This window comes from Centroberyx affinis, unplaced genomic scaffold (genome assembly GCF_046629955.1).
Source record: "Centroberyx affinis isolate AG114_WGS23_722 - 3 ecotype Tasmania unplaced genomic scaffold, CSIRO-AGI_Caff_v1 ptg001484l_1, whole genome shotgun sequence".
Taxonomy (NCBI): domain Eukaryota; kingdom Metazoa; phylum Chordata; class Actinopteri; order Beryciformes; family Berycidae; genus Centroberyx; species Centroberyx affinis.
Window position 1 is genome coordinate 953008 of NW_027279951.1, and position 24348 is coordinate 977355.

Below are 24348 nucleotides of genomic sequence, written 5' to 3' on the forward strand. Positions count from 1 at the left end.
CTCAGTGGAAGTACATTAGCAGTTTTCCAAATCTTGGGTACTACACCAGAGTGAACAGACCAATTAAAGATATGGACCAGGCAGTCACCGGTGTGGAAAGCTGCAAGAGATAAGGATCAAGCATGTCAGCTCCAGTTGATTCTACATAGGGTTAAATGCTTTACAATGAACGGGAATAAAGAGCCACTCTTTTCATAGAGTACATTGGAACCCAACTCAATAGGGAAGGAAAATGGTCTACACCCCCTGCTTGTAATCCTGCCAAGAGTGCCAAGAGAAGGGGTTTAGTCCTCTTTCCTAGGGCACTTCTAGTCACATATTGCCTACAATGTTTGTTTTTCACCATTAAGTCCAGTTCTTTCGATTTTGTGCACCGGTAACTCAGATTTGGGCACAGCTCGGCCAACTTAGACCTGCATATAACGCATGCAACGCATGTATGCAACACATATGATAGGTTATTCTGTTGTTTCTTGTGTTTATAACCAATATTTAAAAACATCATATAGATGTTTGGAGACAAGCACAGTTAGACATAAGATAATATTGTTGATAATATGTTGGATTTTACTGTATGTAAAGCACTTTGTAAACATTGTTTTTAGAAAAGTGCTATACAAATAAAGTTATTATTATTATTATAATATAAGATAAGATATCACTTTATTAATCCCCTTGGGGAAATTCGGGAACATCAGCTTGAGTTTGCTTTAACACAAATTTGCATTACCTTGTCTTGTTAATTAACGGTTTATTTCCTGTCACATTTGTGTATGAAAATGCAAAGTTGATCATCAACCTAGGTTGGAGAATGAAATGATGAAAGAGCGCTTGGCAAGAGTGGCATGGGCTATGATACATTTATTGAATACTTGAAACAACTCTAAAATTTGTTGTTTGGTATCTACCAATGGGTTGGCTACTTATTTCTTTATTTTTATCAGCAGCAAAAGACAAGACAAAATTACTTTCAGATTTGTTCAAGCTTTATTGTGACAGAACCGTTACAATTTATTATTTACTTTATTACTTTATCTAATAAAAAATACTACTACTTATTACTTTTTAGATGAAGTTCATGCTTTTAAAACCTGGTTGAATATAACCACAATGGGCACTAGTTTGTAACATACTCCCCTGTTTGTAACAGTATAACGCCTTTATACTGTTTGTGTTGTTTATTCCTTCAATGAAACAGTGTAATTTAAGTTAAGTTGTGGCTTTAACATTTTGACTATTGTGAACTGATGTTTATTTGATTGTTTTACCTCCAACCTATTTCCACAGAACCTCAAACAGCTCTGCCGCCCTGAAAACAAGACCCACAGCACAAAGCAAACCGCTGAGCGATGCCCTCTGAACCCGGACAACACCCTCATTCCTGTCACCAGTGAATACAAGGGAAGTGGAGTCGAGATGGAGATGCAAGTGTGAGAAATTGATCATATTGAAACATGTTTAAAATATGGTCTTTTAAACTCCAGGCTTTGTAAGCCTGGAGTGAATGATGAATGATGAGCAATACATTCTGAAGATTTTCAACTTTATTGGGTTGCTGGCATTAAGCCTACAACCTGCACAGTAGGCACAATGATTCTTGTATCATTGTGAAATACTATTTTGCTGTCGGCCTGTAACGTCTTGGTAAGCACATTTAGTGGACAAAATGTAGACTAAATTAAGTGTTAGCAGGTAAAGCAAAATATTAATATTAATAATTAAGTTAAAGCAATATTTTCATGTTTCCGTATGCCCCCTCTATAGAGGTTCAGGAGAAGCCAATCTTAATAATACTGTCCTGGGGATCTGCTCTCACCACAAATATTTAGGCTTTTTCCCCAGAAGAAAAATGAATAAATAAATAATTACAATGAAATTAAAGTTTTCTTTTCCCCAAACCTGAACACATTCAACTTAGCATCAGTAGCATCAGTATTGGTATATATATATGTGGAATTTTTTAAACTTTACAAATCATTTATATGAGAAAGCATAGCCATATTTTATAGATACCAGCAAGAGCCAGTGTTCACCTGAAAATGGGTGTCAGCTGTTGTATTTATGCAGTACTGTATGCCTGTATCCTGTATGCCTTTGTCAAGTGATGGTTACCCTTTTTTATTCTTTGATATTTTGACACACCCTACCCCTATATTTGAAATGGTTTTACCTGTACTAGTTTACTGCAGCTGCATGTCAAGACAGGCTTTAATTAAAGTAGAAATACTATACACTTACCTGTATCATCTAGATCTATTATCTATATTATCTGTCTTTTTATGAGTGGCACTTGTTTGATTGATGTGAAGCTGGAGTTTCATAGCAGCTGATTCTTGGTAATGAACACTGTCATAATTCTCCAAAGGGATGTCAAAGGTGTAACTGCCAGGAGAGTTAAGGTAATTCCAAAGGAATTCACCAAAGGCATTAAAGTAACAAGTCTTCTCAGACAGTTCAATAATCAGTATACTCTATTATGTCAGTGTGAGAATTACTTATAGTCTCATGGCTTGTAGCCACATTAGATTTATTAGTGCAAATTGAATACCAAATAATTGCACATGCAAGATAACCACCATGGGGTGTTTGACACTTAAATAGAATTCAAAGCACCAGTAAGAAACAAACTTTAAGAAAATGAGTTTGGTATCCAATAGTACATATAGATATAAACACATGAATCACACATCCCAAGATAAGACAACTGTTTGAAATGTTAACACCTATCATTTTGGCTGGAAAAAATGGTCACCTTCAGTAAATTACAGTCTTCATGGAAAAAGTCATCATTTTGTTGTTGATTTCTCTCACCATGTCAAGTTACTCAAATGAATGGAAGTTGGAAATCATGATGCTGATGTTGAGTTATTAGAGGAACGCTTCCAGACTACTTTTCAATAGCCCCACTAGTCCTCATGCTTTACAATCTTTGACAGTCCTTGTCACAATAAGTTATTTTTGATAACAATAAGCTGTTCTGTTCTCTCCACAAGTAAAGAAAAAACTAGGTTCACTCTGTCAAGTGTCTGGACACAATCATGAGAGTGCAACCCATGTTTTGTTTTGGGTTGTTGTTGGGTTTTTTTGTCGAGAATTGTATTCATGCTATAAGAAATCAATAAATTTTGTTTCATACTGTGACAAAACATTTTAGCAGTTGTTCATTTTGCGTTTAATTTACATTCTATCTCCCAGAAGGATATTGCTTTAGTGAAACATAACTGAGAGCAGAGATCCCATGCATCAAGATTTCCCCTACATTTTCTTTCATTGGGGGCAGCAGGAGCCTAAACACACACACACACGTACGCACACACTGACAAGTCTTTAAGTCCTAGCCTACTGGGTTACTCATAGATCTATTGTGTCTTTCTGTGGCCTTGGCAGGGGGTCTTATTTATGTTTGAAGATCCTACAATGTCAGTTTCCATACTAAAGGTCTCAGTGCTCTCAGTGTGGTTCTCTGACTTAGTTTGCATCATAGAAAATGAAATATGTAAAAGGTCCTCTCAATAACATGAGGAAATATCCAAACTGAGACCAATGAGATAGAAAATAGTTTCATTTTCAGGCGGTTTGGTAGCTAATCTAATGACCACCATTCTCTTGTAAATCACATCCATTGAAGATAGAGATCCAGCATCTTTGTCATGCTGACTCAGAATTTCTATAAGCATTTAACATTTTATTTATCTATTTAACATTTTAATATCAATAATTACCACTTTAATTTTGAGACATTATTATAATTATCATAAACAAATGAAACCATTGTCATGAAGACTGGCAGCCTAGCGACCGCTACACTGTCTTTTACATTGTGTAAAATGAAATCTGCTCAACTGTTTTGAGGCACAAAGGGATATTGCTTTACAGCACAAAACAGGAAGAGGGCCGCTGTAAACACAGGGGTTAAAAAAGATGCAACTTGTGTTGCTTATGACATACTTTGTCATACTCATTCTCCTTTTGTAATGCAAATCAAATAAATAGGATATGTAAGATCATATTCCAGTTAAAATCCCACAAATCAGAAACCTGAATCATAAAATTATTTTTATTTGTTTGTTTGTGCATTCAGTCATTCACTGATTCATTCATTTAAATCAATCAGTCCTATGTACCAGTCTCCTCCATCTTGGGGACATGCTCCTTTTATGTTTTGCCTTGGGCTCAGCAATATGCTGGATGTCAACCATTCAAATTATGTTCGAGCCCTGAATGCAAATTCTTTAATACCATCTGAAAAGAAATTAGACAAACTGAATACTTAACTTTCCCACGTCCCCCCCCCCCCCCAGGGTGAAAATACCTGCCAGTCTGTGCTTGCCTATAAAAGCTGCACCCAACAATCCCTAGCCAGTTAATCCAGCAGCTCGAGGATCTCTACCAGTTCAGCCATTAGACCATTTCTCACTTGGCAGCATGGCCGGCTCTCTGTGCAGGCCAGGCCACTTTCAGCTACAGAATACCCTACAAAGAGTTAATGAGCGCGGCCAGTGGGCGAACAAAAAGGAGTTTATTCTGACTGTGGCTGGTGCTATTATTGGACTTGGAAATGTGTGGAGGTTCCCGTATCTGTGCTACAAGAATGGTGGTGGTGAGTATTTCAGCTAATTATGATCTCAAATTAGTGAAAGTGCTTTTTGATATAGTTGTAGCCTACTACAGAGTGTCAGATCCTGCATGCAAACTTTAAATTTCCCCATTTCATTCTAAATGCAAACATAAAATTTTACCAGTGAACTAAAGGTATAAATAAATAAGGTATAAATTACTGGTCATTCGCCATTGAAAGAATGTATGGACAGGCAGAATCAAAGACCTCTTTTAAGACATTGCTCAAAACGCATTTTTATAACCTTGCATTTTATTGTACATTTTATTATGTCTCTATTGTCTTATTTGCTTGTTCTATGATGTCTTGTATTTGCTCTTGTATCAGTATATGTTTTATCAATATGTTTTATTTTCCTTTAATCTATTTAAAGCACTTTGTAACATTTGTTTTGAAAGGTGCCTATTGCTGTATTATAACTGGAATGAGTGGTGATCTAGTGAAAAATTTGGCTACCCTCAACAGACTAAAATAGAATAGAATAGAATTTCTGTAATTTTTCCCAATGGACTGAGGGGAACTATCCCTTAAGCATGACATAACATAGATTTTGCATGTGCATAATCTATGGTTTTTTTTTTTTTTTTTTTTTTTTTTTTTATAAACAGGTTGTGTAATGCTGTCCAATTGCATTATTATTAGCTCATCTCATTTTTGCGATCCTTTCTCTCTTTCTCCCTCTGCTTCACATCTGATGATTCAGGATGATGACAGGTGATGAAAAGCTATGAAAACACAGCACTGCCTGTGTTTATGCAAAGAGGAGAGTCACATTCTTTGCCGAATCCTTAAAAAAAAATTATTTACTTGACAGATACCATAGTCCTTGGGATGGACATCAAATTGAATAGACTCAGAAATTCAAATATGAGCACAGTTTTCAAACAGAGGGTGCAGACAGAGGGTGGCGAAATAAGTTCATAGACAGAAATAATTTCACCCCCATGCTTCTTGACACCCTGATACCCTGATAAGTGAATAAATCACTCATTGAAGCAACTTTTTTCCTTTACGCGGATGATCCTGCACTATACTCCATTCTCTATTCTCACAAAGACAAAAATATGGTTGAGAAAAAATAAATTCCAAAATAAAATCAATCTACCAATCAATCAAGCAAGCAGCAGATGTTGAAAAATTGTTGAAAGTTCAGTAATAATTAAGCAATATTACACGAGAGGGTGTGCGTTACCGTTATCACTGAAGTGCCAATAATGACGGTAACGCACACCCTCGAGTGTAATATTGCGATTATACAAGAGTTACCAACAAAATAAAAGATATAATTCCTCATTTGACAATTTCCTACAATGCTTTACTCATCCTGGCAGGTGCTTTCTTCATTCCTTATATCCTGTTCCTTGGGACCTGTGGCATTCCTTTGTTTGTCCTGGAGACGGCACTGGGCCAGTTCACCAGCCAGGGGGGAATCACATGCTGGAGAAAGATTTGCCCCCTCTTTGAAGGTGAGTTAGACCTGCCGCTCTTTATTGGGATGAAAACAATTTAGTAAGGATGATGAAGAACAATTAAGGACAACAAAAAGATGCACATGCCATGTTAACTTCATGTGTGATTTTCAGGCATGGGATATGCTAGCCACGTGATCATCGTTTATGGATGTATCAGCTACATTGTGATTCTTGCGTGGGCTTTTCTCTACCTTTTCTCTTCCTTTTCTGCCGAGTTGCCATGGGCCACCTGCAATAACACATGGAATACAGGTAACTGAGTTGTTTGCCGTGAAGTATAATGTCCATGCTATCACACCCTATCACACACACACATACTAGCAGTTATTTAGTTAATAATGTACTCATACTGTCTTAGAGCAATTTAGAACCAAGCATAGTCCACATTGTAATAAGGTCTATCCTACAAATATCATATAAAGTTATTTAACAACATACTAGTCATTTAACAACATACCAGTAAAAAATAAGATTTTGCATGTTTTCTTTCCAGTTAAAGTTAAGAATAATGTTTATATTGGTTTAAGGCACTTGAAATGAGCCTACTTGCTCATATTGATCAATATAAGTTACTTTTTTTTTTAGACCATCTCTTCACTTAAAGACGTTTATTAGAGAGCATGCATCCTCAGTTTCTATTATGTTTAACAAAACTTTGATATACTGTATTTCAGATGCTTGTGTGGTATTAAACAACCATAATGCCACTGCTAACTGGACCTTGCCTTTGAATGCCACATCATCAGTTATAGAGTTTTGGCAGTAAGTTTTTATCCAAATGAAATTTAGTTTAATTAATACTATTACATTTCAGAAATGTAATTAGTCAGAGATTATAGACTGACAAAATTGGTGTAATGAAGGCCTCCGCTATTTGAAAGAATTATACAGCCAGGATATCACTGTAACCTGTTGACAAGGTGTTAGGTCTTAATATTGTAATAGGAAACTGTACACAGAGACAAGTATAATATTTAACCCTAATTTTGTCTGCTGTTTATGAAAATGGGTTGTGGCATTTTGGTTTTGATGTACAGATGAAATAAAAGTCTGTCCCCAATAATAATTTACCTCTAATAAACAGCTGGTCATTTTGGTTGTTGAAAATTTCACCTAGGCCACTATTGGAGGTTTTACAGTATAAGAGATAATAGGAGAAATTCTCTTTATTTTGGCATAAAATTTTATGCCATTTGATTTCAATCACAACATTTGTGTATATGAAACTTACAAACGAGGGTCCAGGCCTTCTTCCCTTTTAGGGTGATTCTTATTGTGTCCCTGTATATCAGTGTTAAAGTATCAGTGTTATGCTAACCTTACATAGTTTCTTCATTGCTATATTACTATGATACAAACTATTGACAAAACATAATCCCCTCAAAAATGTGTGTCACCATTTATTTTGTCATCACATTGCACTGCAAAAAAATATCAATCCCAACAAGTCATGTAATCTAGTATTCTAAATCTAAAGTGATAATCTGCAATTTTTCATATGAAGGACTATCCTCTTTGCTACTGTCTATTGCTGACTGCTACCATACAATAGTGATTCAACCTCTGGTGCAAAGGAAGTGATGTGTTTTATATTTACAGAAGCAGCAATTTGTTTGGAACAGCGGTTTGTTTAGAATGAATAGAAGAAGAACTTTGTTGTTAGCATGAGCAGCGATCGCCAACAGACAAGACCAATACCTACAGAAACTCAAACGTCATCAACTGAAAAGCTGAAAAGCTGAAAAACACTGAACAGAGGTACAGAGGTGACTCTTTTTATTTTAGACTCTCGCTACCACTACGTTTGTTAACCACAGTCTACAGAGTGTCTTTATTATTATGCTGAGCTAGTACAGTGAGTTGCAGCTTGTTAGATCTATTGCTAGCTAACGTTAGCTTGCCCAACTCTGTAATGTTCCGATAGCTGATAACTGCCTAACGCTGGCTGGTTTATTAGGCCGTTGTGTCTGTCCGTCTCCGTTCATTTCAATTCATTTTCAGTGAGAGCTGTCCGTTGTCTGGGCAGCACTGATGACGTGTCCGTCTCCGTCAGATTTCCGTCCGTTTTGACGGACAGAAAGTTCAACCCAGTTGACAGATTCATCACCGCACCGCAAATCAGAGGCGTTTTTTTAAAAATACCGTTGACATTCCAAAACAACCCAGTGGACAGAAATTTATCCATTAGTAATTCTGTCCGTTTTCTGACGGATCAGTGTGGCCGCGGCTTTAGCCAACTTGTCTTATCTAGAAAGTTATTTGGTGAAATACAATTCATAGTTAATTAGGTGTGGCCATCAGTTGAGACCTATGAGTAGGAGTGTAAACAACACGCAAGTGGGGAAAGTTGCGCGTTTTCGCTGAGCATAGCGTGAACATTCGAGGTCTGGGATCACGCAAGCATAAACATTTTCAGAAACAACAGAAGATTTGCACTAAATAATGGTGTAAATATAGGTACTCACAATACTCACAATGCGAAACCGCATGAGTGGCTTCAGAAGGCTTGGATTATGCTCCATGAGCTGCATGGAGCAAGTTTATGGTCAGTTTTGCTCTTGTTGGAACTCTAAAGAATCGGTCCCCAATGACTTTGACAGTTGTTTTGGAGAAGGCTGCTACGGAGTTGTGCTTGCAACCTCCCTGTGTGTTATGTGGACAAACAAACTTCACCCGTGTTTTAACTGGCATGAGGGTGAGTAGATAGTGACAGAATTTTAATTTTTGGGTGAACTATTCCTTTAACTCATTGGAATGCCGACATTCAAATTATTTATTTTTTTATTTTTTTTAGTTAAAGTCAACCATAAACAAATTGCAGCAGACATTACTCGCTTTTTGTAAGTAGTCGTGATTGTATTACTGTGAATAGAAATTTAGATTTTTATTATCTTGGACTGCCAACATTAGTGGATTCGCTGCAGTGTTTGCCGCTCATATTGACACACGTCCACAATTCATGATGCCAAATGGAAGCTATCAGAGCCCGCAAAAATGCCCATGTCCCACTTGTAATTACCACCAGGAGGTTGATGTGAATGGCTTAAATCTGACGTGAACACGGCAGTAGTATAAATACTACCGTCTCTGTAGACATGGTCACGCTTAGGCACCAGCTGAAATTCAGTTGTTCTGTTATTTGTAGTTGCTTCACTAGCAGCCCATGCTTGTTTGTTTGTGGGTCTGGGAGCTGCTGTCAGTCCAGTGACGTCAAAGTACTGGCGACACTGTTGCAAAGTGATTGCTGGGAAATGCAGTGCAAAACATCAAGCAATGACCGCTTATCTCCAAAGTGAATAACAAGAATCTTGCAGAAATCACTTTAAAGTCTTATTGTTCTTAAAATAACAACAAATTGGCCAATTAGTTGAGATAGTTTCTCTTGTTTCCATTGCAAATGGACTTTCAAGAATTTTCCTAAATCATCATTTTTTTTGATAGCCTAGCTTGATAGCCTTGCTTCTTGAAAATTCCTGAAACAAATTAACCAGTACTGAAAAGAACTGGAATTATTTTACCACATATGCAGAATTTTGTACTTGTTTTAAGAAAAAAAAATAAGATTGTAAGACTGAATATGAGACTAAATGACTTGTTAAGATGGACATTTTTGCAGTGTGCCTCAAGAGGTTCAGATTCACTGACAGTACATTGGTCCTCACAGACGACGGGTGCTACATCTATCAAATGGTATAGATACCTTGGGATCTATACAGAAGGACCTTTCTCTGTACCTGCTGCTGACGTGGATTATCTGCTACTTCTGTGTCTGGAAGGGAGTGAGATCCACTGGAAAGGTAAAATTGAAAAGAGAGGATCTCAGTCTGTTTGCATGTGATCCCCACTGTTTCACCTCAAAAATGCCATTGTCAAATTATTTTTTACTTCCTCTGATGGTGATGCGGTGAGGGTAGCAGCATTCAGGACACTCAAGAGGCTGTTTTTTGGGTAATTAGCATGACCAGCAATAGCCATCATGGATGTACAGACAAGTAAAAAGCCGGTAACTATAGAAACTTAAACTTCATCATCAGAAAATCCAAGGCATAAATGTCACAGTGCTCCAGAGCAAAACCACCACAGCAATGACCAGTTAACATTGTGGCCTGCTGTAATCCCTGACAACAAATCCCTAACTCAGTAAACTAGTGAATGTGGCAACAAATCCACAGAATGTAGTGTGTAGTATTCTTTGTTTAATTTTTAACAAACTGATTGATCTCCTCAACCTTAGGCTGTCTACTTCACGGCCACGTTCCCCTACGTCATGTTGGTGGTGCTGTTGGTCCGAGGAGTGACCCTTCCTGGAGCCTCACATGGCATCCATTACTACATGTATCCCAATGCGTCACGGCTGGCTGATCCACAGGTATCACCCACCTATATTCACTGCATGGTTAGTTTCATTACGCAGCAACAGCAGCAGCGTCGATGAACCACAACAAAATCTCAGCAAAACATTTGTCACTTGGTCACAGGTTTGGATTGATGCTGGGACCCAAATATTTTATTCCTATGCCATATGCTTGGGATACCTCACTACACTTGGGAGCTACAACAAGTACAACAACAACTGTTACAGGTGAGTGCTTTGTAAACAATCAGGATTCTCATTAAGAATATGGTTTCTATGTCAGTCATTGCAGTTGTATTTAGCACAATCTCTAATGATTTGCAGCTTTTATTTTTATCTTGTTACTTTACAGTTGACATAGCTACAAATCATTTTAATGTAGTCGTTGTTTGAACTCCATGGTGTCTATTAGCCTGCATGTATTGATAAATTTAACACGATCTACATATGTTACTGTGATAGAAATCATAGCAGACTGCAATGATTCTTTCTGGTTTGCAGAGACTCCTTCTTACTTTGCTTGTTGAATAGCGGGACCAGTTTTGTATCCGGCTTTGCCATTTTCTCAATTCTGGGCTATATGGCACAAAAACAGGGTGTCAATATTTCTTCAGTTGCTGAGACAGGTAAGGGTGTAGCATACAAGATATCCATCTACTTCACAATGGCAGGATATTAAGCTGACACCAGGAATTTACTGAGACACTACATTAAGTGATTTCACACCTTTTCTTCCCCTCGGGGCTATCTCAGCAATTTTGATGAAATTGCATTCCTCCTTCCCCTGTGGCAGTGCAGCTGATAAATTGTACTGTATGATTATGTCTTTCTGACGTTATGACATTTTGTCCCAGGTTTTCAGTCTATCTCTATAATGACTTCTCTGCCTTGAATCCTCAAATGAGGAACTACTGCACTAGAAACAAACTTTAATTTATTACATAGGAACTTTAAAGCAATATTCCACTCAGTTTTAACATGGGTGTTATTCGGCACTTGACTGCCATGGAAACCAGAATATAAACTACTCACCAAGATCGGATGCAGCTGGACGAGTTCGTAGCATTTGGATTTTACTTCCCATTCATTTGAATGAGGCCACGAAAGTATCCTGAAAACTGACATTTAACACGTTTGTGAACAGTTTCAACAGCAGATCCCACTACTGTGATTTTCAACTGACTGTGGGTCCAGCGTTTGAGAACATAATTTCGCCAAATAGCATTTTTATTGATAGAAGAGAACATAGAAGAGATAGTTCCTGTTTGGGAGACCGGATCTACTTTTATTTTTAAATAATGTTAGTGTAAACTACGAATAGAAATGCAAATTGACAACAGACACAGGACTGCTTTGTTGTCTTAAAAGCGGGACGTGTTGTTGAATCTACAAACTCGTCCCCATTGCATCGGATCTTGGTGAGTAGTAGTTTATATTCTGGTTTTCATGGTGGTCAAGGGCCGAATAACCCCCATGTTAAAACGAAGTGGAATATTGCTTTAACCACTGTTGCTTTCACTCTGCAGGTCCTGGCCTCGTGTTCATAGTGTATCCACAGGCAGTGACCCTGCTGCCCTGCCCGCAGCTGTGGGCAGTGTGTTTCTTCACCATGATCATCTTATTAGGAATAGACGGTCAGGTCAGAGCTGCGGCATGCCTTACACCTCACTACAAGGAATTCCTATCATGTTTCTTATCTCATTCCCTCCTATGCACACTTTCCCCCCCCCCTCTCTCTCTGTCTGTCTGTCTGTCTGTCTGTCATTCTCCAGTTTGTTGGGCTCGAGAGCATCATGACGTCTTTAACGGATGTCTACCCCTCTGTGATCCGAAAAGGATATCGCAGAGAGCTTCTGCTGATGCTGATCTGTATTGTCTGCTATCTGCTGGGCCTGTTCATGGTGTCAGAGGTGAGCTGTAAAAACACCCAATACACTGCATATCTAAAATCTTATGTAACTAAAAAATTGTCAATTTTGTACAGGCATCTTATCACGCTGTTTTACAATTCGGGGCCCTATTGTGAAAGCAGTGGCAGTGTAAATTTGATGTGCCTGTTTTAGATAAACAATAAAAGACGATTCACATCCAAACCAACGTATTGTCTTATTAACTTCATTTATTTCATCTCAGGCTGGCCCATACATTCTCCAGCTGTTTGATCACTATGTGTGCAGTGGTCCCACTCTAATTCTGTTGTCAATCTGCCAGTCAGTCATTATTGGATGGATATATGGTGAGATATGGTTGGTGGACGGTGTCTCTGGTTGCTGTATGTTGTTATTACATTCGAATTACACTTATTGTACAGAGTTGCATATCAGCCTTAGCCACAAAAACACATAACATGCTTGTTTCTGTCGCAGGTGCTGAACGGTTCTGTGAGAACATCGAGGACATGATTGGTTACAAACCCCTGCCACTGATAAAGTACTGTTGGTGCTATGCCACCCCTATGATTTGCACTGTAAGTGTCTAAGACAGGTGATAATAATTTATAGGCATGCAAATAATGTTTCCTTTCCCACAATGTTCTTTTTCTTTCTGATACGTATCTCTTAACAGGGAACACTTGTGTTTTCGCTGCTGAAGTACAGCCCCCTGAAGTTCAACAACACGTACGTGTATCCTTGGTGGGCGTACTGGATTGGCTGGTTCCTGGCCTTGTCATCTCTCGCTATGATTCCCATAACCATGATCTTCAAACTGGCCCAAGGGAAAGGCACTCTCTGGCAGGTCAGTGGTGTTGTTAACAGCTGCTCATTAATAATTTCCTTGTTTTAACAGCCATTTGAAATAATGATTTAATGTCTAAAATTCATGTGATATTTGACATTATAATCCAGTGTATCATGCTGATACTTGGACAAATCATTGGAAGCTAATATCTGTGACCCATGCTTACTGTAATGCTGTAGATGAGCTTGTTATTTGAGTATGACTATATTCATATCTTCCCACAGCGTCTCAAGACAAGCTGCCGACCTGCAGATGATCTTCCAATGATGGCAAAGGAAACGTCTGGCCTCAGTCCCCCAACGCATGTCGCTGATGCTGAGAAGTAAAATAATCAATGAAATGCCATTCCTTTCAAAGTAATACATCACTTTCAAAGGAATGGCATTTCATTGTCATTCATTTTGTGTTTTTAAAAATATGTAGAACAGGTTAAGTTTTATTTGATAGGTTTGATTTGCCAATACTTTTTTTATGGTGATATAACAAAGTATATCAAATATCCACTACAATACTAAGTTTATTAGAATAAGTGTTACATACACTGAATGTACAAAATCTTAGGGACGTCTTTCCGAATATTGAGTTGCAGTACCTCTTCCACAATCCTTAAAAAAAGCTTAAAAATCCTTCTCTATCTTGTATCCTTCTCTTTATCTATATCTCCTTTAATAGATTTAATAAGGGAAATCAATAAGGGATAATGTCTTTTACCTGGATTCACCTTATTAGTGTACGTCATGAGAAGATAGTGTTCCTAATATTATGTACATTTGGTGTATATGACTTATGTCTAAAATGAATGAAAATCTAGTCTTTTGCTATAGTGCCTTTAATTGTACTTTCCCTTATTTTAGGTAGATTTTTCATTAGAGCTAATATACATGACTACATTTATAGGGGATTTTTTTTTTTTTACTTCTTTTTTTACTTTTACTTTTCCAGTTGTATAAGACTTTTAGTGTCTGTATAATAAAACACACTTTCTAGGACAATACGCCTTTTTCAATAAAATTCTCTTGAACTCATGATACATATCCGAGGTGAGTGAATTAATTCTCTTACAATATGGACTGCTGAGCCGAAATAATTCCCAAGCAGCAGAGATTGCACAGTTTCAGAAGTCACAGATTATTCTGGAGGCCCATTGCCCCACAATGCTCTTGAAGGAGTTTTGTTCATCATCTCAGTCACATTATCGCACAATGAAAAGCATTAACTTTGGATTGTTTTAAGGGGAAGTACCACAAATGAATAGGTTGGAAAAATCCTATTCTTCTCTGACATTATAAATTCATAACGTACCAACTTACAGTTTGATAAGCTGTTTGTGCATTTGACTTGTGTAACTGATTGCCTCAAGGCAATCAGTTGCGCAAGTCACTTACTCATGTACTCACGCAAGTCACTTACTTATGCAGTTACTCCCTTTGTCAGATTGAAAAATAAATAAAATGCCAATATAAATCAGGCAGCAGTCAGCTGCTGCTTATTCATGCAATTATTCATTCAGCCAATCATGTGGCAGCAGTGCAGTGCATAAGATCATGTAGATACAGGTCAGCAGCTTCAGTTAATGTTCATATCAAACATCAGAATGGGGAGAAAATGTGATCTCAGTGACTTTGACCGTGGCATGGTTGTTGGTGCCAGACGGGCTGCTTTGAGTATTTCTGAAACTGATGATCTCCTGGGAGTTTACACAGAATGGTGCGAAGAACAAAAAACATCCAGTGAGCAGCAGTTCTGCGGACGGAAACGCCTTGTTGATGAGAGAGGTCAGAGGAGAGTGACCAGACTGGTTGGAGCTGACAGAAAGGCTTCAATAACTCAGATAACCTCTTTACAACTGGTGAGCAGAAAAGCATCTCAGAATGCAACACGTCGAACCTTGAGGCCGATGTCACTTTGGTAGCTGGTTGACATTGAGCTGAAAGCTGATACCTACCCCAGTATTAGTATGGTGTTCCTAATAAAGTGCTCGGTGAGTGTATAAGTTTTGCTGAAATGTAGCCCATGTCCCTCAATAAAAACTATCATCTCTGTGACGACTCAAATGGCCTGTATAACAGAGTATGACAACAGATAGGTAACTGTCCAAACACTTTCCTGTATACGGTGAGGTGGCTTTTCATATTTCATATTTCTCATGCTTACTGGTCAAAGTAAAATGCAATTTTAAGTACTAAAAACAAAGTCCTCTGAGACAATGTATCATTTCTGCAATGTTGGAAACAACACTTTTCTTATCTTTATATTGTGCAAAAAACTTGTATTTTATCTTTTAACCCAGTATGAGCCAGATCACAGCCTAAAATCCTCCAACATGGCCCTTCTGGAGATTTCTACAATTAACTCGCAACTAAAAATGGCTAAAAACAGGCTTTTGCAGTCCAACTTCCCAAAGAACTGAGGCAGACCATTGGTATCATCTTTTAATCCACATTTCCACATCGGGCTTTTTACAGTTTTTTGTTAAGTTTGCTTGCCATTTTGTTCTCGTTTTTATTGCGTTGATTACCTCCTTTATTTTGTTTTTACTTAAATTGGATGTTCTTACAATTTTTGCCTTGCTTTTGTGGTTTTCTATAAACTTTTATGTAAACCATTTTTAGAAAAGTGCTATGCAATCAAAGTTTGACAGTTATTTTTAGCAGCAGCAGCACCAGCAGCAAAGCCTTATACAACAGAATAACAGAAGTCTTTCCCCATACATTCACCTCTTGATTCCACTTTATAGTGAGAGTTGGGTTTGAATTGTTTGATTTTGCATAAACCATATTATTTCCTGTCTGTGTTTCATACTGTGAAAAAACTGTACATATTGAAAGATTTTAAACAACCATTTTATTTATATAAAAAAAGAATCAATGTAAAAAAAAAACCAAAAAAACAAAACAAAACAATTTAGAAGTAATCAGGATTTGGTCAATTGGGTACATTTGTTCTGAGGATTTTAATATCATCGACTGGACGATCCTGAGCGTTGGTCTCCACCATTCCAACTCGGTTCAGCACTCCGATCCCTTGATATACTCTTCCAAAAATAGTGTGCTTTCCATCCAACCACTGAGTGGGTCCGACAGTAAGGAAGAATTGGCTTCCATTGGTGTCCGGTCCTGTATTGGCCATCGCCAGAATACCTGCACCTTAACAGACACACAGAAATAAAATGAGAGCGTTAAAAGGTTTTATAGCTTTTCAGTGTTATACATTTATAACCATGAAGTGTCACATATAGAGTAAAAGTCACCAGTCAGTAACACAAAGCTGGTGTTTTTGGTGGGTGGTTGATTTTAATCAAATAGATTTCACATCAGGAGATGCATGAGACACAAATGCAATTTCAAATTTGGCAGATATTAATGTAATATGGAGATTGTGTTTGGTCACAAAATCTTAAGACACCCAATGCCATCAATACAGCCAGACACTTGATTTTCTATGAGATATTCTGCCATGCAGTTCTAAGATGGATCTGCCCTACAGTGTTATGGTACAATGAGGACCACAATGATAAATGTGGGACTTGCACTTTTGCACTTGCACCGTTTCTTTGCACTGCATGCAAGATCCTGTTGTTCTTATACTGCATGTGGGTTTCTGCACCACGGTCACAAAGACAAGTTCCTGCATGTGCTTTGTGGGTAAAATGTTTGCTGCTTGTGGTGGGCAGCAGTGGTGGCAGGAATGAGGCAGTTCAGAACAGTCGCACTGGCCGAGGGCCTGGTGGCCCAAAAGGGAAAAACAAGGGATGGAAGTGATTAGCTGAGTTACATGCAAGTCGACTACATGACTTAGGGTTATGGGAAAAAATTCCCATCTCTAGTAGAAAACATTCCACAACTCCAATTCCAGTGTTTACCCTGTCAGCAACTCTTCAGGAATCAGGATATATTTAGCCATAATATATTCCTAAAAAAAGGCCAAAAAAGACCCACAATCAAAGGCTGACAGTCTGTTTCAGCCCAATATTAATCTTTTGATATTAAATGAGTTAATTTGCTAAAAGCAGCTTTTTAGCTCTTCCTCGAAAACATGCTTTTCGCTGTAGTTACCTGTGAATCTCAGTTCAGGATGCAGTTCATCTTCAAACTGTTTACCAAATATGGAGGCACCACCCCGACCTGTAAGGAACACAAGCTGCAGATTTACTGTCTGAAGTGTCTGAAGGACAAGACAGCAAATTGATGCTACCCTGTATTGCACAAAACCGAACATATCACGCTTTATTTAAAAAATGCCAAGAATTAGTATTTCACCACTTAAATTCCTTTAGCATATGACCTACACAGATCCCTGATAAGAACAGTTTTGCCTCCATCTCACACTTAAAAAAAAAAATCCCTTTTGCAAGATGGCATTTTCAGATCACTTTTTGCCAGAGAGGTCAAATTTGGGTGTGTTTGAGTGTGCTCCCTGTTCCTTACCAGGATAAAAACAATGCAACAAAACTGATAGTATGCCTAACAGCACAGGAATGAGCACCAGCTGTATCTGGGGTATACTTATTGGTGAGGACATAAACAAGATAATGAGATAACTCTCAGATACCATCAGGATACAAAATACACATCAATGCAACGAGTGAAGCAATGCATCTGGTCCTCATTCCCTGATTCCGTGTTCTTGACCATTACACACCTGGTGATGTTTTGATTGGCCTCTACATATCCTTTTGAAATGTACCCACCTGTTCCTGTAGGATCTCCACCTTGCACCATGAAGTCTTTGATTATTCGGTGAAACTTTGTGTTGTTGTAGTAGCCTCTCCTGGCCAACTCGGCAAAGTTCTTGCAGGTCTTCGGGGCATGCCTCCAGTACAGCTCCAATACAATCGTCCCCATGCTGTAATGCATGATGAATATTAGTCTCAGCCACTCTCATTGAACTGCAGTAGTAGTCATGCTATTACTAGTAGTTAGCTGGGGATCATATGCATACCTGCCAACATTAGGCTGTGGAAAAGAGGGAGATTTTCTTACGAATGGATAGGCTATACATTGTCTGTGGTCGGGGGGGGGGGGGGGGGGGGGGGGGGGGAGGTCACAAATGCAATATAGTTGCATTTGTGACCTCCCACAGAGATTAATAGCCTATGTAATCCAATCTAGAAATAACAGAATGAAATGCAGTATGAAATGTAAAAAAAAAAAAAACACTTAAAATATCAAATATGACCCTACCAAAGTAGTTTGTTTGTTTACCATGGTAGTTTCCATTTCCATTTTCCAGTAACTAAGAAAAAATCTGTTTCTATACCAGATAAGCAAGCATTCAGTCAGTGTTGATATTTCTAGATTATGTCACTTGGTTTATACAAAATAGCTCGTAAATAGCTAGTACATTTACAAGTTTGCTGATGTGGCTCGCGGTTAGAAAGAGGAAGGTCTCGCACCAAGTGGACTGACGTGTGGAAGTGTATTTCTTCTTCTTGGGACCTGGTTTCAGTGGCAAACTAAGCGGAGCGGAGCGGGGGGGCTTCAGCGAGCGCGGTGACGAGTGACACACGTCAGGCAGGGTCGTCCGCGCACGCTCACCTCTGCCTCTGGGCTGGGTTGCCAGGTACCACGACACATATCCCCCACAGAAACTGAGAAACACCCATTTGATTTGTATCACTATGGAATCGGGAGATTAACGGGAGAAATTACCAATCGGGAGCACAGCGGGAGAAAGGGTTAAAAATAGGGAGACTCCCGCGAAAATCGGGAGTGTTGGCAGGTATGCATATGCATATAACGCAAAGTAATGGTGATCCGTGACCTCGTGTAGATCACGTACTAACAAGCACCCAGACAAAACAAACATCGTGACAGAATAATAAGGCAAGAAACAAAGTAAGGCAGTGTAACCAAAATTCACTAGCATTTAACGGGGTGCTGGAGCTTATTTTAAGCCCCGCAATAAGTTTGTCATCACTCATGTTAACTAACGTTACTCTAGGTAACTAACCGCCTAACATTAGATACGTTAGCTAGCTAACTAGCTAGACTTACTCTTAGCTAGCTAGCATTAGCATTGGTAAAAACTTACGTTGTCTCCAAAGCCACTGTTGATGGCTGCCATGAATCTGGAGGTATCCCTGACATTATCACTCCAAGCACTAGCTTTCAGTAGTCTCAAAACAAAGTTGTATGAATAAAATTTAAACGTTGTTTAGCAGCTTAGCACGCTCATTTAACGTTAATTCATTGCAGGGGGAAGCTTACTTCTTCTTCAATTTCTCTGCGCGCGCGAGGAACACAGCAATGTTTGACTGACATCTAACGGAGAAACAAAGTAACGCTACAACTACATGAATTCATGCTAAACTATTGGGGTGTTTATTGATACACTGTATTCTTTTGCGTTGTCTGTAAATTTATAATCTGATATTATCATAGTGTGAACATAATCTATTATGCAGCTACCTTAAGTAGTGAATTTGATTGAATTTGAATTTGAATTGAACCTTGTTTAGTTAAATAAAATAATTGCAGAAGATTAAAAATAAATATAATAAAACATCTGACATTATGTTAGTAGTTTAAAATAGGTCTCCTCTGCAGTGTGTTCTTGAATTACCATTATTTGGCGTGGACTTGTGCAGCTCAATGTTGAATAATATTGATAATATACTGTGTGTATTATTGGTCCCCCTGATGGTCACATGCTACATTTTATTTGAAATGCTCACAATTCTAAAAATACTCAACCGCTGATTTCCTAAGGACCCCCAACATATATGAAATAAGTTTAACATATCATGAAGTAAACTTGAGTAAACAGATGATATTCCAGAGAGATTCATTTTGAAGATGAATTCAGAGGAAGGTGGGTGGGAAAGAGGGGAGAGAAAAGACAAAATGTTCACAGCACATCTGTTCTTGAATCTAGACAGAAAGAAAGATCAAGGAAGCAGGACTCCTAGTGGTCTCTTTGTTTATTTTTCCTCACACAGGTCTCCAATGTCAGCAACATAATATGCCATGCAGGTGCAATAATCAATTAGGAGTTAAAAAAAAAGTGCAGGTTCTCAGATGAGGGAAGACGAAGCTCCTCCCTCTGCAACAGTCGTTTCTCTAGTATTCTCTAAACACAGGGTGGGGACAGAAAATCTACACCGAGCTTCAGGGTGGAACCAGTGTACCTTCACAATGGGACTGAGACATGGGAGGTGCTATCAAGTGTCAATATAACACTGTAATTAACTTCCTTTTGCTTGTGTATGTTTCAATACCATACACTGTTGTGGTTTATACTGGAGGGCTTCTTATGGGAGAGTGGCGAGATCAAACAACAGATCAAACTCGCAGTAACATTGGTGGGTTCCCGTTTCAGTTCCATAATCTCTTTTATCTGCTGTATGTGTGATCAATAATTCATTTTGGAGACCAACAGTTAAAAAGGTGAAGATCACCTTATCTGGTTGTGTGTGCAGCGCTCAGGGAACATCATTACCAGACAGTGTTAGAACACCTACAACAGCCCAGCACTGTCCGGTAAGATGAGCTCGGAGGGCCATCAGAAGTTCATGAGCTGACCTCACTTGATCAGCAAACAAAGATGCTGCAGGCTCAAGTCACAGTAGTTTGTTTTGAGACGCAGGTTATTAGGACAGTCAATTTTATTTTTGCTGTTATCTCATGACCTCTTTCATTGCAGAGGTTTTTGCTGAACAGTTTTAATGACAGCTACACCTGCACCTCTTGGTTCAAACAGATTAATCGCTGCAGCTAAAATCAACCTGCCATGGCACAAAATCTGAATAAAGTGTGCCACTATCATGCTTGCAAGGATAGTTTCCTCTTGGAGCGAGTCTTTATCCAGTCTGAAACATGCATGGATCTGTACTGACTTCCTCAACTCCACCCTGCTCACTCTCCTAAACATATCTTACAACCACAGAGAGCCTGGCTTGTCTTGTGCTCCATGTAAACAGGCACCAATGTTACATGATGTCATTCATACTAGCAAGGACTGGGGCTGCCAGCCTGGTACTGTCAGCTGCACTGCCCATCAAGCCAATTCAAGAACACACAAAAAGAATATCAGTGACTTTAACTGACTTCTTCAACTCTCTTGTAGTACCATATATATATATACACTAACCCTTTAAAAGCAATTGTTTAATTCTCTACTATCACTTTGACCTGACGCAAAATACTCCAGGCTAAATTAAGATCCCATAAAACCTGGAGCACCATTTCTTAAACTATATGGATTTGGACCCAAAATAGGTTGCAGGCTTCTTTCTATTGGTTTCCCACATGACAGTAGTAGTATGTGTATTATTGAGTCTAGCTGTCAGGGTGAGACATATCAAATTTGGCATCCACGTAGAAAAAGCTTAAGAACCCTTACAGCCTTCTAAACAACAGCAGACAGTTTTTGGCTGGAGTTTTTACCAGGATTGCTGAAAAGAAAACAGACTGATATGCTTGTTTCAGATGGGCTAAAATTTATGGAAATGTTTAAGTAATAACTGATTCCACCGTACCTCCTGTAATATTAGGCCAAATAAAGACATACTGAATGGGTTCAGGACTGTGATTTTTGTTTGTATATAGTATGTAGTATCACTTGTTATATACAGCCTATGATGCCTGCTTAGGGTCATCATCATCATTACTAGGCAGTATTAGAAAAACGTTTTACATCCAAAACTGCCTTGTAAGATGAACATGGCCTTCCAAATGTACTATGATACATGAGAGCAGTGTGTTTAGATAATAAAAGTAATACTTTACCTTTGTATACAAGTGAGTGCTGCCTTAACAGTGTTTGACAAACACCATCTATTCTTGAATAAGGATCATTTACATTGGCATTCTGAAGCTGCAATAGTTATTTGGCTATGTGTAAAGTGGGTGTGTCATTACAATTAGCACATAGCATTAGCACATTACATTAGCAATACAAGACAATATGCCAACATCGATAATATTATCTTTTTGCTCTATGTGTTTAGTTTAAATAGCCTCTTGTGCTTGAATCAAATAATACTCTTGGAGAATGATGGGCTGGAAGGTAACTGGGGCTTAGAGAACTAGCAGGGAAATCAAACAGCAGCATCATTTTACCATTCTGAAAAAAAATTATGAAATGAAGTATATCTGTCAATTTTATGAAGAGTAAGTAACATATATTTCTTTCTGAGTCTGAGCCATGAAGTTGTTGATCTTTCAAAAGACTACAGAGATTGTTCAGTTTTCTTTTCAGTCCAGGCACCCGGCAGCAAAAAGGTCCTGAAAGGAGAAAATCTAAGGCAGAGAGAGAGAAAAAAAAGAGAATGTCTTCACATGTTGGACAAAAGTTCAAGGCATTTAAGGGACACAACAAAACACTCAACAGAGCACAGAGAATGTGTCTACTGTAAAAGGGGCAGGACTGAAGCATCTGTTATGTTACCCAGGATGCATGTGTGCAATTATCTTCTCAAAGCTATAACTTATATGTAGCCTTTGTGTAGCAAAACATCACATCCTCAGAAATGCCTGAACATTCAAAGTGATGCTCATAAATTCATTACTGTAACATCAAGCAAGACTCTCAGATCACTGCAATGTTTTGTTTCAACAAAGTAACTAAATCAGTCAGTGATTTTATTCCAGTAAAAGCTAATGAGAAGCAGCCTGAAGAGATTTCTGAGAGAGGGAACCAGACTCAAGTGGCAAATGCAGAAAAAGATCCTTTCACACATTGGCTCTTTCTCACTTTCCTAACATGATGGTAGAAAAAAACTTGTCAAAAATAAATACATACATGCTTATGTCATGTATGCAAACTAGCATCAGAGACAGCTGTTGTCAGCGAAGAGGTCCAACCATTCATTCTTTCGCTTGGACAAAGCAGCTCAAACAGATAGGCTCAAACAGTTGCGGCCATTATTTTCCAATATATGAAGCAGGTTAAACAAATCAGGATTTTCAACTAAATTTACTTTGAGTGTTGCTTTGGTACAAAGTGCTAAATTAACACAGTTCTGTGTGTAGAATATTCTAAAAATAATGTAATATGTACCGAATTACAAAGTTGCAATGATAATCATACAAGCCATCAAGACAGTATAGTCACAGTTTTGTATACAGCATACAATATAGGCTACCATCTGCAAATAATATAGGGGGTCAGTGGGAGCCATTAAAGGTCAATGACAAAGTGTGACTTTCTGTTTTACAGTACAAGAAGTTAAAAGTTACCCTTCCTTCCAGTTATGTTCATCAGATTGAAGAAATACAGTTGATTAGCTGAATTTTATTCTTGAGTGTTGGGGTTCCTTCTCTTTTCTTCCTCCTTTCAAATGAGTTCTTGCATGTATCAGATAAAGTAATAAAAGTTATCCTCAGTATGAGCCGATGGGGCAGGAACGACCCAGGCACACAGCGGATGAGTTTCCAGTTGGCGAGGGAACCCATGTGAAGGTTAATCTCATAATTCAAAGACCATTTGTTAAGGGTTTGGTTTACATGTTCACCTCACTGCCATAACCCAGTTTCTCTTTGGTGGTGCAGCCAATCATATTGCACCCTGCAATAGCAGGTGTGTCTCCTCCGCCATAATTGGCCAGATCAGCAAGAGAGTACACTGGAGTATGTGTGTTTGTTCATGTGTGACATCAGTTTCACACTGAAAAAAACACTTCCCAAATGTTCTACCTCCTGACAACAAACACGCATTTCCTTATTGAACTTGCAGTAAAAATATTTTGGGGAAAAATGAAGCAAGCACCAGACAAACTCTGGTCTATAACACATTCAGCGCTTAAATAAGAGCTTAACAACAGCTGACACATTTGTGAATACTGATTCAACCCTATGCTAGTTAGTCATTAGGTAAACTTCATTTATGACCTCACAGTGGTACAGTGTCAGTTGACTGAGCTGCTACTTCAAAATTAAATCCCTGGCCATTTTTGACTGAAAAACATGCTTCAGGGTTAGCTGTGAAAATGTGTGTTATTGTTATTTTTTACTCCATCTCATCTTGGTGGTTATCATCACAAGTCCTCTGGATGCCAAAATAAGATTTTTTACTAAATTGTTCTAACTATATAGTAAACTGTTATGACGAAGCAGGACAGAATTGATGGATTCTGTGTTAAGGCCATTAAAGCTATTTCAAGAGAATTGAATTGAATTGAGTTGAATTTAATTGAACTGAATTGAACTATACATTGTCATTAC

The 24348-nt window shown here is 38.4% G+C and overlaps 3 protein-coding genes across 3 annotated transcripts in view; 2 read left to right on the plus strand and 1 right to left on the minus strand.

The window, feature by feature from the left end:
• The window catches only part of LOC139650353 (sodium- and chloride-dependent GABA transporter 2-like), a 32853-nt gene extending 29718 nt beyond the window's left edge, over nucleotides 1-3135 (plus strand). The window contains exon 15 of the mRNA XM_071526998.1: nucleotides 1288-3135. Within this exon, the coding sequence (XP_071383099.1) occupies nucleotides 1288-1434 (147 nt within the window). The 3' untranslated portion in view covers nucleotides 1435-3135. The remainder of the gene's footprint in view (nucleotides 1-1287) is intronic.
• A 1290-nt stretch (nucleotides 3136-4425) lies between these two features.
• On the plus strand, nucleotides 4426-13509 carry LOC139650354 (sodium- and chloride-dependent GABA transporter 2-like). The gene is made up of 14 exons (XM_071526999.1): nucleotides 4426-4600; nucleotides 5950-6084; nucleotides 6202-6342; nucleotides 6765-6852; nucleotides 9755-9887; nucleotides 10325-10459; nucleotides 10569-10672; nucleotides 10946-11070; nucleotides 11971-12083; nucleotides 12217-12354; nucleotides 12578-12680; nucleotides 12811-12911; nucleotides 13010-13180; nucleotides 13408-13509. The coding sequence occupies exons 1-14, from the start codon at nucleotides 4426-4428 to the stop codon at nucleotides 13507-13509; spliced, it is 1764 nt and encodes a 587-aa protein (XP_071383100.1).
• A 2495-nt stretch (nucleotides 13510-16004) lies between these two features.
• ppil1 (peptidylprolyl isomerase (cyclophilin)-like 1) lies at nucleotides 16005-19403 on the minus strand. The gene is made up of 4 exons (XM_071527012.1): nucleotides 19217-19403; nucleotides 17874-18028; nucleotides 17239-17307; nucleotides 16005-16329 (listed from the first exon to the last, which is right to left on the minus strand). The coding sequence occupies exons 1-4, from the start codon at nucleotides 19270-19272 to the stop codon at nucleotides 16109-16111; spliced, it is 501 nt and encodes a 166-aa protein (XP_071383113.1). The 5' UTR covers nucleotides 19273-19403; the 3' UTR covers nucleotides 16005-16108.
• Nucleotides 19404-24348: the final 4945 nt, after the last annotated feature.